General features: G+C 36.4%; 5 protein-coding genes across 6 annotated transcripts; 2 read left to right on the forward strand and 3 right to left on the reverse strand.

Moving 5' to 3' along the window:
• The first annotated feature begins 62 nt into the window (after positions 1 to 62).
• Positions 63 to 2,117, forward strand: LOC100122277 (N-acetyltransferase 9-like protein). 2 transcript variants are annotated; one of them, XM_001605831.5, is made up of 7 exons: positions 63 to 343; positions 430 to 1,168; positions 1,241 to 1,350; positions 1,416 to 1,472; positions 1,548 to 1,688; positions 1,751 to 1,845; positions 1,917 to 2,117. In XM_001605831.5, the coding sequence occupies exons 2-7, from the start codon at positions 1,092 to 1,094 to the stop codon at positions 2,037 to 2,039; spliced, it is 603 nt and encodes a 200-aa protein (XP_001605881.1). In that variant the 5' UTR covers positions 63 to 343; positions 430 to 1,091; the 3' UTR covers positions 2,040 to 2,117. The 2 variants fall into 2 exon arrangements, with proteins under 2 accessions (XP_001605881.1, XP_003427545.1); XM_003427497.4 differs by lacking the exons at positions 1,241 to 1,350; positions 1,416 to 1,472; positions 1,548 to 1,688; positions 1,751 to 1,845; positions 1,917 to 2,117 and having other exon boundaries at positions 430 to 1,083.
• Positions 2,065 to 8,835, reverse strand: LOC100122263 (ecto-NOX disulfide-thiol exchanger 2). Its single transcript, XM_001605815.6, has 13 exons — positions 8,749 to 8,835; positions 8,571 to 8,655; positions 7,604 to 8,479; positions 7,122 to 7,374; positions 6,809 to 7,053; positions 6,394 to 6,732; positions 6,102 to 6,319; positions 5,839 to 6,033; positions 5,587 to 5,770; positions 4,216 to 4,322; positions 2,936 to 3,130; positions 2,538 to 2,847; positions 2,065 to 2,473 (listed from the first exon to the last, which is right to left on the reverse strand). The coding sequence occupies exons 3-13, from the start codon at positions 7,668 to 7,670 to the stop codon at positions 2,256 to 2,258; spliced, it is 2,331 nt and encodes a 776-aa protein (XP_001605865.2). The 5' UTR covers positions 7,671 to 8,479; positions 8,571 to 8,655; positions 8,749 to 8,835; the 3' UTR covers positions 2,065 to 2,255.
• Positions 8,274 to 9,113, reverse strand: LOC100122247 (zinc carboxypeptidase-like). The gene is made up of 4 exons (XM_032599013.1): positions 9,032 to 9,113; positions 8,749 to 8,951; positions 8,571 to 8,655; positions 8,274 to 8,479 (listed from the first exon to the last, which is right to left on the reverse strand). The coding sequence occupies exons 1-4, from the start codon at positions 9,111 to 9,113 to the stop codon at positions 8,274 to 8,276; spliced, it is 576 nt and encodes a 191-aa protein (XP_032454904.1).
• Positions 9,068 to 10,640, reverse strand: LOC116738571 (zinc carboxypeptidase A 1-like). Its single transcript, XM_032599454.1, has 3 exons — positions 9,810 to 10,640; positions 9,256 to 9,725; positions 9,068 to 9,170 (listed from the first exon to the last, which is right to left on the reverse strand). The coding sequence occupies exons 1-3, from the start codon at positions 9,963 to 9,965 to the stop codon at positions 9,146 to 9,148; spliced, it is 651 nt and encodes a 216-aa protein (XP_032455345.1). The 5' UTR covers positions 9,966 to 10,640; the 3' UTR covers positions 9,068 to 9,145.
• A 286-nt stretch (positions 10,641 to 10,926) lies between these two features.
• LOC100122235 lies at positions 10,927 to 16,672 on the forward strand. Its single transcript, XM_031929049.2, has 3 exons — positions 10,927 to 15,345; positions 15,414 to 15,616; positions 15,688 to 16,672. The coding sequence occupies exons 1-3, from the start codon at positions 12,386 to 12,388 to the stop codon at positions 16,050 to 16,052; spliced, it is 3,528 nt and encodes a 1,175-aa protein (XP_031784909.1). The 5' UTR covers positions 10,927 to 12,385; the 3' UTR covers positions 16,053 to 16,672.
• The last annotated feature ends 108 nt before the right edge of the window (positions 16,673 to 16,780 follow it).

The following is a 16,780-nucleotide window of genomic DNA, read 5'->3' on the forward strand; positions in this document are numbered from 1 at the left end:
TGAAACAACGAACACACCTATATAGAGAAAAAAACGATATGGAACGAACCTATTTTTAAGGTTACGTTGCGTTACTCTGCCTTCGACGGTAAACAAACAGAACCGTTGGCGAACGATACAAGAAACCGGAACTTATTATACCATTTATTGTGAAAAAAAAAGAATGGCCGAAAACTACTTTGACAATATTCGAACCGTTGGTGCTGGTCTAGATCAAGGTATTGCAAAATTACAAGAAACATGGAAAATGCCTCAGCTTATTCTGTGTAACCAGAATGAAGAAGATCAACAAACAGCAAGGAAGCTAATTGAGAATTTGAGAAATGAGTTACAGCTTTTAAAGGTATAATTGGATATTTTTTAATGTATTTTATATGGCTATATGACTGACTCTATAGTATGCTATTAAATTATTACACATTTTTGTAGGTAACAATAGATGAAAACAAAGAAGCGGTCCAATGCTTACGAGAAACGCAAACTCAGTTTCTTGAAGAATCTACAAGAGCAATTAAGTGTTTGAAGGAAGAGGTGGATGATATTAAAGTTTTATTTGCGGAAAATGGATACGTAGAGGACCCTGTGGAAGATGATCTCTCAATTTTAAACAGTCAACTAGAATCATTATTTGTAAATGATAGCAATTCATTCTTAAAAGACTCCAATAATATAACAGAATCATCTGTTTGTGATAATGCTTCCATGTGCGTAGCTGAGTCTTCAACAGCATCTAAAGAGTCTTTTAACATGGGAACTCCACCAATAAATCACATTATGCATAAAAAACTCTTATTGGGTGATCAACCTACAGAACCACATTATTCACCTTACTATTATAAAATGATAAAAAAGCACTAAATCTTTAATACATTATAGGATTGTACATACATTTTTTTATTTTATTACACTACGAAATATGTTATTTAATAAGTTTGTGAAACTCAAGTGCAGCATATAAAAGACTTTAGTGTTAACAACCCTGCCCATGATAATACTCTCTGTCTATTGTTTGCTAGTGAGTTGGGAAGTAATTAGATTAGAGCATAAGTATTTTTAATAAAAATTCGGCAGACTTAAAGAAAATATCCAAAATGAAAATAAATAAATCAACTCAAATAATTGGAGAGAATGTAATTCTTGTTCCTTATAAGAAGCACCATGTTTTGAGGTTAGTTTATTATAGATATTCTTTTTTATCATTATTTAAACTGTTACTTAAAAAATTGTATGATTTTCAAAGATATCATGAATGGATGAAATCAGAAGAACTTCAACATCTCACTGCCTCTGAACCACTAAGTTTAGAAGATGAGTATAAAATGCAGCAAAGCTGGTTTGAAGATTCAGACAGTTAAGTTTCATAATCACATGAAATTGTTTTCAAAATTTTATTTAAAATTTTCATATTTTCACAGAATGCACATTTATAATTTTAAGCAAGTCATTGTTCGAAAGCACTGGGAATGAAATAGGTAAAACTTTGATCTTTAGTTTAAAATGAGAATGAATATAATAATAACGAAGTATTTATGCATATTTTTTTGTAGAAGCTATGATTGGAGATACAAACTTATTTCTAAATGACCCAGATGATAAAGAATGTGCAGAGATTGAAATCATGATAGCAGAAACTACAGATCGAGGCAAAGGATTTGGATTGGAATCAGTTTATCTCATGCTCCAATATGGTAAATGATCTGTTTTTAAAACTTAATAAAACAAACATATAATTAATAAAAATGCTTTGTAGGAATAGAAAAATTGGATATTAAAAAATATTCTGCTAAAATCTCCATGGACAATCAGAAAAGTATAAGTATGTTTACGAAATTAGGATTTAAAGAGGTACCGTTTTCAAAAATTTTTGGTTTAAACAATTTGTGACCACGTCGTTTATCTATAATATTTAATTTCAGATTTCCAGAAGCGAAGTATTTCAAGAAATCACGTTAGAAAGAATTGTCGATAATGAATGGAGGGACTGGCTCAAGTCTAGAACGTTGCACGCGATAATTAACGAAAATTATGAACTGAACTGATTATAATAAGACTGTACTCATGTGAAATAATTTTTTTTTATAATAAAAACATCATTTATAATCTTAAACAAAATAAAACACAAAAATAATAATTTGACATGGACTAAAATCCCAGACAGAGAGGTTCTAAGGCATTAATTTAATACGCAGATACAAAGCCAAATTGATCACAATGCTTTGTACAAAATAACAATCAACAAATAGAATAAAATTATCTTAATGACTTCGATAAAGATTAAAACCAGAAAACTGCCAACGCCTTTCCATGTTTGCGCCAATACCGGACAATTCTTGCTTGAATACTTGGGGAAATCGTTGCATCAGAGTTTCCACTTCATTGAGTCTAAGACCAGGTTCCATTTTTTGCAGGTAATAGTAAACGTAGTCGAGACTTGCGCCGAACGGGTGGATGTGTAAGAAGGTAGCAATCAAACCTAAAAGAAAATAAATTATAAATAAAACAAAAGTCTATACATTAGTGAGCAACGTTGAACATACCTATAAGTTTAGCATCCTTCTGCGTGATTTGAACAGTACCGGACGAGGTGACGATAGGCTTGACAGGAGGTTGGTCGTCGTTCACATCGTCATCCTTATCTAACGTAATAATTTCGTCTTCTGTCGGCTCCTCCTTTTTCGTGGCATTCAACTTAACGGTCAAATCTTTGATCTTCTGATCATCTTGGGCTTGCTGTTTTCTCGACTGCATAAGCTGCTCCTGCATTCCCTTGAGCGTTTGTTGCAACATCTTCATTTGTTTCTCCTTGGCATCCATCTCCACTTTGGTCTCGGACTTTAAAAGATCCACCTGGAATTCGAATCATAAATCTTATGTAGGTACCCATCGACTGAAAAAATAAAATATTTTCAAGTTTTTTCGTCGAATGCAACTTTACCTCGTTCTTGTAAGCCTCTAGTTGACACCGCAGACTGTCGTTCTCCTCTTTCAAAGACTGCAATTTTTCCGAGTCTTCGTTACACGCCGACAGGTTGCGAGGCTTTTTACGCTGCGGTTCGTCTTCCGAGTCGGACACCTCCATCTCACCCTCGCCTTCCATCAGGGTCTCCTCCAACTGAACGGCCTTGATTTCCTGTGTTCCAAGTCAATCATTAGCAAAGATTTTCGGTAAAAATTTCCAGATTAACAATTGCCAACATGCTTTTTTATCATATACAAACAATAAGGGTTTGACTTAATTGAATACTCGTCGCTCTTGAAAAACCAGTATAGTCTATCGGAGCGTTGAAATAATAAAAATGATCATAATAATATTATTTTTTACCCTTTTTGAATTGACGCTCAATTTTTTTTTTTTTAAACGATATACCAATTTGCGAGTGTGTTAAAAAAGAATTAACGAAAATAATAAGCAAACACAAATGTTTTATTGGCCAATTGGGTTCCGAACTCGTCGTTTTTATTTTGCTTTAAACTATAGTGAAAATCTTACCTCGCCGTCTTCAGAAAATCCAGATTTAAAAGTACAAAACGACTAGACAAAAAGCCAAAGGAAAAGAGCTTCGTGACAGAGACAAAAGAAACGAAAAACAAAAGTATAAAGGACATGCACAGATAATAAAAGACAAGAAGGACAAAACGTTTGGATTTTTTTTTCCATTGTAGCTTACTACCTGTTTATACAACGCGATATCGTCGCACTTTTTCTGCGATGGCTGAAAGACTTTCTTACTTTGCTGTTTTACCTTCATTTCTTAATTGCGTCTACTCTATTGCCAATCAAAGACAATTTTCGCGAAAGTTAGCACGTGTCTGACCATACTCTTATTTTTTAACGTGGGAAATTGCTTTTCTTCGCATTTTCTTTGTTACTCGTCAATATCACTTACCTCACAGTCTGGCTTACAATACGCCCGAAATACCAGTCGCTTATTGAATTTACGGATGCTTTCTTCATTGGAGGTAACTTGAACGGGTTAAATTACAATATATACACACTTTGTTTACACGATGAAAAAAACATCCGAAGAAGCAATAGAGTGGATTGTTACGATTGGATTCGGTAATAGCGTGATCCGCAAGTCTTTACTATATGCACTTGTGAGACTTTGAAAAATCGTATGTTCAAAATAAGAGAAAAAAATAAATAAATAAAACAAAGGAAATCAACATCACCTAGAGACTGGCTATTGCAGACATTGAAAGGCAAATACATACCGAAGATTGTTTCTTCCACATTTCAATGTTCTTTCTCTGGGCCTTGGTGAAGTGATCCCAAACCTTCTTGTGGCTGGCCGCAGTAAATACCCGTTCGATCTGACTGACTGTTGATGGACACGGGTGTCGTATGTCGCATACAAAAACACAACAAATCCCTGTTGTATACCCTGATATTGCTTCTCTTATAATTTTCACGTACTTATAAAAATGGCATTATTCGTTTCGCTTTTGTTGTGAACTGCTCTCTACTTCCTATGTCCCATTATGCACTCATTAATTTACAGTAATGCTCTCTACATCGACAAAATCATCCACTACCATGATATCAACGAATATAGACTTGGTATAGCGAAGGACGGTCAGTATTGGCGCCGGAGTGCCATTTTGAAATACACGCAGAGCCTATTATACTGCACTGTACCTGTCCCCCAAGTTTTCGTCCTTTCAATTTAACCCGTGACCGTTCTTCTATACCAAGTCTATATTCGTTGATAATATGACTCTAGCGGATTAATTGTGAAAAGGTTGACATAGAATGTTGTACATGAGAGAGAGAGAGAGAGAGAGAGAGAGAGAGAGAGAGAATGATTTGAATTTTCCTGACTGACAGGAAAATTCGTCACCAGGAACATCTCAGAAGCTTGACTTTGAGTATAGATATTGCCCAAACACCACTTAAATTGATCTTATCTTTAAAGCATGCAATTGACTATACTTTCTTTTCGATACACTATTGTTCTATCGGTATACAATGGTACACGTTTGTGTACAACTGCCAGTGGACCTTGAGTACTAGAATCATAAATTTAAAGTCAGCATTCTTCACCCACCTTTTTTCTCTCCAAATCCTCAAGTCGTCAATTTCAACAGAGCTCATTTAAGCTTTAGAACAGTAGACAGCAAAATGAATTACATCAGAATCGCGAAACCTTTTGTTCCAGAAAGTTTACTGCTTGGCATAGATGAACTTTAAGAGATCGATTCGCGTGAATTTGCGGAAAAAAAAGCACTCTTTCACGATCAAGATTGTACAATGCTGTCCGTAAACTTTGGCAAAAGATTTCGTAATGAATTTCTTTGGAAATTTAATTTAAGAATTCAGTTATTGATGATGAAATGAGACAGGGACTTGTATGAAAAATGCTGCTTGCACCGTCTGCCCAAAGATTGACGCAGCCTCTTATGACAAGTCGGGAATGCAATGACATTTTGTTTTTCTTTCATCAGACAAATAGTTCTCGAAACCTCGGCAATAGGCTCCACTTACCAAAAACAAGCGATAGATATGCCAATATGCTTATTAACACCGTAACAAATCAAGGTACGGATGTGCTAATATACTTTACTCAACAATCATTTTAAACTCACACTGAATAAGTAATCCCTGCATTCTGCCTTTTAACAGCTCTTTCGCCTTTTGCAGCTCTTCTTCGTAAGACACCTTCTCGGTCAACAAACGCCGCACATGAGAATTGGTTGACTGGATCATGGAGTAGAACGTGTTGGCGTTTCGTTTTGTACAGTCTCCGCGCTCTAGCCACGTGACGACAATCTGACAAGTAAATATTTTTAATCATTAAGCTGAGCACTAAGCATGAGTATCACTAAGCATGAGCTTACTTGTACTGCTTTCATAAAAGTGTCGTCTTGTTTGATTTTTTCACAGATGTTTGACGCTTCGTGGTCAGTATAATGAACTACGGGTGGTGGACTCGATGGCGGTCTTTGTCTTTCTTTTTCAACGCGTTCTCTATGCCTTTGCTCTCTTTGGAGTTGTCGTTGTCTACATTCCCATTCATACTGGTCGTCTCTCGCCTGAGAATTGTAAAAATTTTATCAATTTCACATTCACTTGTTCCAATAACTAGAATTCAGACAAATACCTGTGCAAAATCCACGTGCAATCTACCGGTATTCGAGGCATCGCCGTTTGAACCAATCCTTACTCTATACCCAGATAGGTAAATTGCTGCATCAACACTGCCTTCTAATACAAATCGAATATGACAAAAGTTTTTCTTTGACAGTCTTAAAGTAGTGATTTCTCCACACCGTTCAAATATCTCCTGTATAATGGCCTCTGTGATGTTTTCAGGCAATCCTATAAGGAATGATTCGTATGTAAATAATATCATTGAATGAACTTTGATGGCTAAACAGGTGATGCTTATTTACCTCCGACAAAAATAGTCCTACATCCTGGAGGCCTTTCTCTAGTTGTAGGAGGTGGAGCATTAGGATTTGGAGGAAACAAAGTACAGCTTTTGCAGTGGATTATTTCTTTGGTGCCCTGGTTTGCAGGAGGCAGTGCTCCACTGATTATTTGACTAGTAGCTTCACTCATCATCTGTTCTGGGCCCAAAATTGGAGCCCCCATCATTGCACTTTCATGCGAAATCATACTCATGCTCATGGGTCCATAACCATGGGCATGGCCCATATGGGGCCCAAGAGGCATCTCACCCATAAGAGGTCCAACTGTTCCCATTGGTCCCATTCCCATCATCGGATAGCCTTTGAATAGAATTGAAAACTTTACTTTTCTTTGAATGCACTACGTACTGTGTAAGCATAATTAATTTTTACCAACCAATGCCCATGCCCCAAACGCCCGGCGATGGCTCCATTGGTGGTCCAAGTCCAGGATTACTATTAGCTGTTGATGTTGACGTTGATGTCACTTGATTATTACTACCACTATTATGATTATTACTGGGTGTTGCAGAAATCACATTTTCACGGTCATCTGATCTTCTGTCATCCCTGCGGTCCCTGTCATTTCTTTCATCCCTTCTATCTCTGTCCCGATCTCTCCTATCCCTTTCTCTTCTTGACCTGTGCACACACATAATCAAATGAATACAATTTATGATACTTAGGGTTTCTACTACTGCGCATCATACCTTCTGCCACTGTCACGGTTGTCTCTGTTATCTCTATCTCTCCTACTTTCATTCTTATCATTTCTCCTCTCGTTGTCCTCTGGACTGTCTTGAATGATAGACGGCTGATTCTTGTTTGTACTGAACTCCAGTGGAGAATCATTCATGCCAGGAATCTGTATTGGCGGTGGCAGTGGAGGAAAGCCCTGGGTAGCCAGCTCCATGAAATTCTGTGTCCCGGGGATGGGAGTCAAAGGCCCCATCGGACCCATTCCTGCACAAATTCGCATAATTTTGTCGGATAAGACATGAAAGAAAAAGAGCGAAAAGGAGGATCTAAAAATAGTTCTAGAATCCGCAAACGAATAGCAGCTATACGACAACAATGAATAACGCGATAGGTATACTCGTCGAAGGCAAAGGTAAACAAATGCCTGCGGCCAAAAGTCATCAGGGGTTATAAAATCAATAAAGAAGCTGATGGTATATAAGCTCTCTCTCACCTATCGCAGGCATAGCGGCTGCAGGCATTCCCGGAAAATTGTAGGCCATCTTGGGCTGCGCCAGCATACAATTTCCCGGCTCGCAGAGAGCTCAATCGTCGTTACTGCAGACGACGACGACGACGACGCGTGGGCTGCTCTCCTTCAAGTACGATTCATAAATGAGGCGATAAGTACTCGCGGCTATTCGACTCCCACGCAATGCTGCCGTTGTTACGGCTCTAATGCAGCGATTACATACGGCTCTGCTGCAGCGGACGGCTGTACTTCTGCGCGTTTCGCTCTGCATCGCAGGGGTCTCTCCCGCCGCGGCGGCGGCTTCTATTCTGATTTCTGGCCTGCTGCAGAGAGTCTGCGCAGTGGTGGACCTCTACTATCATTAGGCTGCGTCCACAATAGGCCGTTTTGGCTCCGTAATTGGCACCGTTTATGCGTGTATCATCAGTATATCTGGATACCGTATATATAGGTATAACGTATATACGGGTGATCGTCGACACAGCCTATTGTAATATAGGCTCGCACATGCGAAGTGTATGCAAATCAAGTCGACTCTATACTGGCCATGGATGTTTCATTCATTTATTGCATCAATTAGCATACGATAGTTTTTATAACCTCTGAGTTTGTTTACATGTTGATATTACGCTGTTATTAGACATATATGTGATTACTCGAATTTCTTTGGGTAGCCCAGTTTTGAAGCTTCTTCGAACATTGTTATGAACGAGTCGAGAACTTCTTTGCCAGTGGGAATGATAAAGTTCGCTGGGACTAGGAATCCGTAGACTCCCTCGTCTCGCAACTCGTAAGTGTATGTTATGGGCAGTTTGTGGACTCCTTTCACCCAGTCCATGGAGCTCCCGCTGTCAACGTCTGTATAACGAGTTTAGCAATATTTGTAATTAAATATGGCGTACGATTAATTGCGAAACCAGCGGCGAGCTGGCTGGTGCAAGAAACTCACATAATACTTCAGGTATGTTGCCAATGTCGTACTTGGTGCCGTACCGCTTGGCCAATGTGTCGATGCTCTTTTTGCCAACTGCAAACTTATACGAGAAAGAAAAAAATTCGACTTTTTACGCTTATTCGAAATGGAATACCTATATAAGTATTCAGTATGTAGTGAGATATCTACTCACTAGTTCATCGTAATTGTCGAGGTGTTCCTTAGTGTGGCCGTAGGGAAGCAACAGATGTTGGCCGTAACTGTGGAACGAGATGAAGGCAAAGAGTTTGTCGGATATCGACGAAATGTAATTCGAGATCGTTCTCGTTTCTATCTCGGAAAACGGACTCTTTCCCGCGTAAGTCGAGTCGCAAGGATTGTCGCTGGCACCGCCGTCTGCGCAATTATGCAAATTTCATTAATTCGTCTCAGATATGCTATACCCGCAAAAATTATATATAAATCCTCAAACTTACTCATCCATTGATAATCCCAGTTCCGGTTGGGATCGACTCCGAAGCAGCCATTGTCGTTTGGCACTCGTGTCTTCCGCCACATTCGATCCTTATTCGCGTACGTCAAGTTGAAAATTAACGATAAACCAATAGCGATTTGCTGCGGTACCAAGTAAAAAAGTATGTAATTTACCTTCTTAAAAGTGTAGGCATATCCGTCCGGGTTGAAAATCGGAAAAACGTACCAGTCGTAAGCCTCGGCGAGTCGACGAACCTTTGGGTCTTTGCTGGTGAGAAACTCGTTCAGCAGATACGTGACGGTGGCCGGTCCGATCCACTCGTTCGCGTGGATACCAGCCTCCAGGAAAATTCCGGGATTGTTCTTGCCCCAGGACAGCTTGACTCCTTTGATAAGACGATCTTCGTGAGTTTTTCCGCCCACGACAACCTCGACCTGGTCGTACTCGGCGGCCAACTGGTCCAGCCAGGCGTCGATCTCCTCGTAGGCGTGATACCGATCCCAGGAGAGATCGGTATTGGATCGGGACTCGATCGCGGGATAAGTTCGATCGACCAGAGTCTGTACGTTCTCGATTCGGGTCTGGTAATCGATTTCAGTAAGGTTCATCATTCGCTTGAAATCTTGAAGCTTGTCTGGGGGAACCATCAGGTACGTCGGTCGAAATCGGATGCTCGGCTCCTTCCAGAACTGGTACTGAATTTTTTTTTTTTTTAAACAAAGAGGGACCGGTTTATTTGTCGACGGTAATTTATACAAAAGCGAATCTTATATACTCACCCCCTCGTTCTGCCGATTGTTAAAAGAACGCAAGGAATCGAGTTGCGAATCGGTTGTCGGTGTGATTTGAAAAACTTTGTAATCGTCGTATCTTTTGACGGACGTAGCGCAACTCGCGACTACGACGCAAATCGATACGATGAGTAGCTTCGACATTTTTTCGATGATATCGATGCGGCGTTATGCACGGAAGATCGGCGTTAAGACTCCTCGAATATCGGGCCTCTTATATATACTATATACAGCTCGATCGTCCCGCGTTCTCTTTAAAAACGGATCGATAAAATTAAATCCGCAGTCACCTCGGCGCGATTTATAAGGCCAAACTTCATATGCACACTTCGTGTACGAAAGGTTTATCGCATCTCTGCGTTTTTTAATCTTTTCGATCAGTCTGCACGCATTTGCGCAATCTATAACGCGGCGTTACTTTCTTATCATTTCTTGCTTTTAATCTATAAAACGCCGAATTCGTACACTGAACAAAAAAAAAAAAAAAAAACACAGTCGTTTCTGCTGTAAAGTCGCGACTCGTAAAATTGGTCGGCTTACGCGGGACACCAGCAATAACGACCGAACTTATTCTTTAAAACTATACTGAACTCTGAGTCTTCGTACAATGACGGATTACTGGTGCGAGTTCGGTTAAAATGGCTGTTTTTTTTTTCAGCTGTGTATGTACAATACATTTCATCAGCCTTTGGATATTTTATAAAACGAAAGAGCACACACGCGAACTTAATTTTAGTGTACACGCGTGAATATAAATCATTAATTTAAAATTTTATTTTTTTCCCCTATTTTTTGCAAATATTTATGTTTTACCTATAAAAGAGAGTCTATAACTTATTTTACAAGATAATGTCTAATTCAATAATACTTGGTTTTGAAACTTTTTCTAATTCTTCTATATATACTAATGTTAAAAGACCGAGTATATTAAGTTAATCTGGTTCTGCACTATAAGATGAATATAAGTTTAAATAAGCTTAAAAAACGTTATTGCATTGATATACTGATGCGACGCGATCGAATTATTTTCAAATTTCGAATTCTGCCAATAATAATCTATGAATTTATACAAACGTAAATTAAATCGCAAGAACGATTTTTTTACACATTGGTACAATTGATAACATATATAAAAGTTTAACGCTCCAAATGTCCGCGTTAAGTTATCAGTCATCGACCGATGTAGTTGATTGAAAAGGTGTCATATACATTAAAATCGGAACGGTTGCAGATTGGCGTTATATTGTTATTGTTATTATATTCGATAAATTTGCTACTTTTCTCGAGTCAGAAATTGTTAATAAGCTGTTATTATTTCAATCAATTATTTTATTAAGAATTTCAGAAATTTATTGATAAAAAAATTTAATGTCAACGTTCTATCATAATACTGGCATTAAATAGTGAGTCAATGCGATTTAAGTGGATGCATATTACACACAGAATGTGGTTTGTTTGGGTATGCAGCTGTTATCGCACTCCATTCCAAGAAAAAGTAGGGGGGAGGGGAGGCACACAATATTATAAGTACACAATTGTCAATTTATACATATCAATTGCAACAATTCATTAAAAAAAAATTCAATCCCAAATCCTTCACTTTTATGCGTTCTTTAAAATCCAACAGGAAAAATTTAAAGAAACAAATAACGTCGCTCCAAGGGTGACGCGTCGCATAAGGAATGCCTCTTTATTTTGTAAATATCAATACACGCCATTTCCCGCACTGGCGACGTACGGGAAATCAATATGTAGGCATTATTTTGCTCTCTCTCTCTCACTTATAAGCGCGCAAGCCCTTAAAAGCGACATCTCTCGTATATCTTTTTAAATATCTCTGGCACATTATAAAGTCTGCACAAGCGGCTTTCGGTGTAAGTATATAGTGCTGCAATGCTGCTAGTGAATTTTTGGAGGTTGGTACGTCGGTTTTCGGCCATCGACGCAATGTTGGCCTGATAGTGCAAGTGCACGGAGACTTTTTTCTTCGCAAGTGTGCGGAAAAAGCGTTTTGTTAATAAACAAACAGTCTACAGTTAACGTTTTTCCACTAATTCAAAGTCCAGCCGAAGAGACGCGGGCGACTAGACTACGTGAATTGGGACTCTGATCGCGCGCAGTCCAAGTATAAACACGAGTCGTGCAGTGTGTAGTATATATATAGTAAATAAGCGACACGGCGGGATTTCGTGCTTCTTGCTGATATCCTTGCCGGTATGGGCATAACAAGGAGTTATGCATTCACATACGATATTTGATTACGGCTAGTTAATTTAGTACTGACGTGGCGGTGAGGATAATCACTCAATTCGCCGATAGTTTCTATTTAGCTAGATACGGCCGTGTTACAGAAGCTAAGCTAAGTAATAACCTTGTTGTAATAGCTCTACTGTATTGCGTATACTATACATGACAGAAGTATTGTTGAGACACGAAGAATAATGCGCGCATCAGCTAACTTATCGAATTTGTGATAAACGCTTCCTGTGATATGTGACAACGAAGAGAAAAGGCATTTCCGACATTAGGTTATACTGTTTGCTCTGTGTTGACGAATTAGCAAAATGTATACAACGCTTGTAAGGAATTACATTTGCAGAACGACCGATGGTTTTCTTTGTACCATCTGTCATGTGGAGGTAAAAGATACAGATGATGCATCCAAGCATGTTACTACAGATGACAAACATCTAGCTATAATAGACTGCAATGGTGCTCTGCCGAGAAATTCCAGGATTGACGAGCAGAAATACATTGAACTTTTAAACAATGGCATTATACCGGTCAGTAGTAGAGAATACAAGTGTACATTTTGTTCTAGTACGATTCCTAATCTGGTTCATGTTTCTGAACACATTAACGGAAAAAAGCACATAAAAGCACGTAGAAAAATTGTGGGGGATAATGCGTTAAACAACCAATATCCAAGTATACAAGAGCCTTTATTAAATGTTCCTACAAATGACCAAGATAGAAACGGAGAAGAGACTTCTTCCGGTATATCTTGTACACTAAATAGTTCTTCTAATGATGAGACTTCTTCTGGGAAATCTTGTATACTAAATAGTTCCTCAAATGGCCAAGATAAAAGTGGAGAAGATACTTGTTCTAGTAAATCTTGTACATCAAGCAATTCTCCAGTTCATTGCATTAGCTGTAAAAGCAATTTAGAATCTGATTCTACTCTTTTGTATCATAAAATGTTTCACTTGAGCCAAAGAAGTGGCAATATTACAGATATTATCAAATTCACTATAAAGGACAATATGAAGAAAATTTATTGTTTAATATGTGATCATATTATGATGAATGAAGACGACTTGGAGAGACATTTGAATGGACTTGGTCATCAAAAGCGTTTAGTTGTTGTACATTGCCCAAATAATAATACAATCATGAGTATGATGTACTTGAATTATGCTCTGTATACAAATATTCCAATGAACAATATTTACAATACTTTAAATGCAGAGTTCAATAGATATCTATATTATGCAGGCTGCAATTTGCATTATAACAGAGTCCCTGCAGTACAAAATAGTTATGCGAATCAAGATGAAAACAGTACAAATACCATGCCACAATTGCAACAACATATTCATCAAAACATTAATTCTATTTACACAGAATATTTTTGCTTTATTTGCACTATAAGGTGTAAAGATGAGAATTTATTATTTATGCATTATAATTATGATTATGTTCATAAATATCGAATGACAGCTATCCACTTAGTTTTGAAAGACGAAAATATGCAATTTGTTACTTATGCAAACAATGAAGTTATAAAATGTTTGAAATGCCAAATACAATTGACTGAACTGAATGGAGCAGTAACTCATCTTTTTGAAATTCAACATATTTCAAAACCAGCTGATGATGAAAATGCTCAGTCTAACGATAGTGTTAACAATGCCAACGTATCTAGAACTATGTATGTATGTCCTGTGTGTAAAATTAATTCAACATATGATTATATGATGGTTCAACATTTAGAGTCAGATTATCATAAAAACGAAATGCAAAAATATTATTCAAATATGAATGGTCCGTCATTTGAAAAAGTCATTTTCTTTTGTCCTCTTTGTAAGACAAATTTCTTCAATGACAAAATACTGCTTGAGCACTTTTATCGTACTCATGAATATAGATTTAAAAATGCCATTCAAACAAACAATATAACTTTTACCAATTCATCTGGAAAAGATGATGTTAATTACACACTAAATAATTTGGTAAATTTGGATTTAGACATAAATTATTGTCCAATGCTTAAACAAAGAACACCTTTCCAGCAGCAAGAAAATGATGATGCAACCTTGAAAATTCGTACCAAAAATCTTATTAATTTTAGTCCCAGATATGTCAAATTATGTGTGGAGCGAGGGGATGAAAATATTTTTCAGATAAATCCAGAAAGAATTAAAAGACTACAGCTAGATATTAGTTTAACTTTTCCGCATGAATCTAACAGAGGATGTATTCCATGTGGATGGGAAATCTCTAGTGATCCACAGCAACTTTATGAGCATTTGAGAACAGAAGAACACGAAAAAAATTTACAAGAAATGGAAGAAAATGATGAATTTTTTGACAACTATCGAGATCAATTCAGTGATTTGGAACTTGCAAAATCATATATGCACGAAGATTCAGATGAATGGGTTAAATGTATTGCCTGTGATATTAAAATAGAAAATTGTAATTTAAGTCTTCATACTCACATAAACTCTGAACCTCACATTAGCAATTATCAATCATATAAAAAGTCAGCAGATGAAATTTTTCAACTGTTTCGCAACATTTTTGAAAATCTTTGGTATTATATTGAAAAGTATTTTTGTAACATTTGTTCAGCCCAATTTGAATTTGAAGTTGATTATGCTAGACATCTTGAAAAGCCAAGTCATTTGAAAGAAGTAGAAAAAAGAATACTAAGAAAACAAAAATTACAATTTGATTGTTGCATTTTATGCTCAAGCTACTGGTTTGCCAATTCAGATCACCATTCAATTCATTGTGATAGAGATTCTCACAAGTATATATTAAAATCCCGTGATTTTAATGTTCCTGAAATGAACATCTTTGCTACAAAATTGTTGACTTCTGTTGAAAAAACCATAGACAATTTGATAATAGAGTCAAATGAAACGATTCTCTCATCAGGAGCTTCTGAAAATAAGCTATTGGAATCCGTAGAAGCAGTTGTAAAATCCAAGTATCCTTTGGCTAAAGCTTATTTATTTGGTTCAAGGATTTCATCTTTAGGCTTTAAAGATAGTGATTTGGATATATTTTTGGATTGTGAAAATCAATATGTAAAACCTAAATCAATGGTTGAAAGTCAAGAACAATTATTGACAGTTCAAGACTGCTTTCACAAACACCAAGATATTTGGGTAATCATGGAAGTTATTGTACGTACTCGAGTGCCCATTATAAAATTGAAGCATAGGTCTACAAATCTAAATTGCGATATTTCATTTATCAATGGACTTGGCGTCGAAAAGTCTAAAATACTTGGGTAATATACATTTACCAAATAATTATAAAAAAATTATCGAGACAACAATTTGAACGTTTTTTTTTCAGCTATTACGTGGACGCCTGCACACCTTGTCGCAAGTTAATACTTTTTTTGAAAAAATGGAACCTTCTTTGTCGTTTGTCAGGTTCGAGAGCTATCACTACATACGCGATTTCATGGCTTGCAATATTTTACCTACAAATCAAAGAAATTTTACCAAGTGTACAAAGTCTAATAAAACTACAAAATCGATCGAACATTGTAGCTGGTAAGAAAAATTAATAAAATTTATCTTTGTAATAATACAGTTGCTACAATTTATATATTTATTTTTTATAGGCTGGGAAACTGGAGTATCAAAAGAAATTTCAGCGAAGAACATAGATTTTTCAATAAGTGATCTCCTAAAAGGATTTTTTACTTACTATGCTGATTTCAATTATATATCCGACGTTGCCTGTCCATTTTTAGGAAAGGTAATGAAAAAAAGTCAATTTTCAAATATTGACGATTTACCAGAAGAAATGAGTATATATAAAAGTCAGATAAAAAAAGAAAATGTAGAGTTTTTCCGTTTGGATTCGCCTATGTGCATTCAAGATCCTATTGATCTATCTCAAAACATTACTAAAGCAGTTACTAAACTACAATTAAGAATGTTCAAACAGTATTGTGCTGAAAGTGCTAAAGGCTTACAAACTTAAATCTGCTCAATAAATTTCCGAGAAATATCAGGTAGATTATTTTTGTAAGTGACAAATCAAACATATGAAGATATATTTTTCTGTGCCAATGAAGACTACTTTTAAGTTTTGATGCAACATATCAAGTCAATTTCAAATAAGAAAAAGACATTTTTATAGAATATTTTAAAATTTATAATCGATGTAATTTCTGATGCATTTTTCATATAAATTTGTACTGTTTAACAAAAAAAGTTCATACATGTGTTTTATAATCTAAGCAAGTCTTAACCATGAAGCTCATAGCTTTATAAGCATCATTAGTTTTTAAGTTGACTTTTAATTTTGTTTTTGACCTATTAGGAAAATATTTTACTTTTTGACAATTATAGTAATTTAAAAAAAAAATTAAAAATTAAGTTTGTAAGGTATGTAATATACTTAGGAGTATAAATTATGCAGTATTAATGTACTGATTCTAGTACTGTTATTGTTGAGAAAAACGTTTTCCATTGTTATATGTACATAACATGTATAGTAATGAATAATACACGAAATTGCACAAGTCAATTCCTAAGAATGACGATTAAAAATTTGTTTTGATAAACATTTTTGATAAATAAAAATGCCTAATAAAAGTCTACGAGTTTATTTTTATTATAACGCACCTTTTTATTCCTTCTATACATTCGGTAATCACGCCAGTCTGACCCACCGGGCTTTTGACTACTTGTTAAAATTAATCAACC

The sequence above is a fragment of the Nasonia vitripennis genome, chromosome 4 (assembly GCF_009193385.2).
Source record: "Nasonia vitripennis strain AsymCx chromosome 4, Nvit_psr_1.1, whole genome shotgun sequence".
NCBI classification, from domain to species: Eukaryota; Metazoa; Arthropoda; class Insecta; order Hymenoptera; family Pteromalidae; genus Nasonia; species Nasonia vitripennis.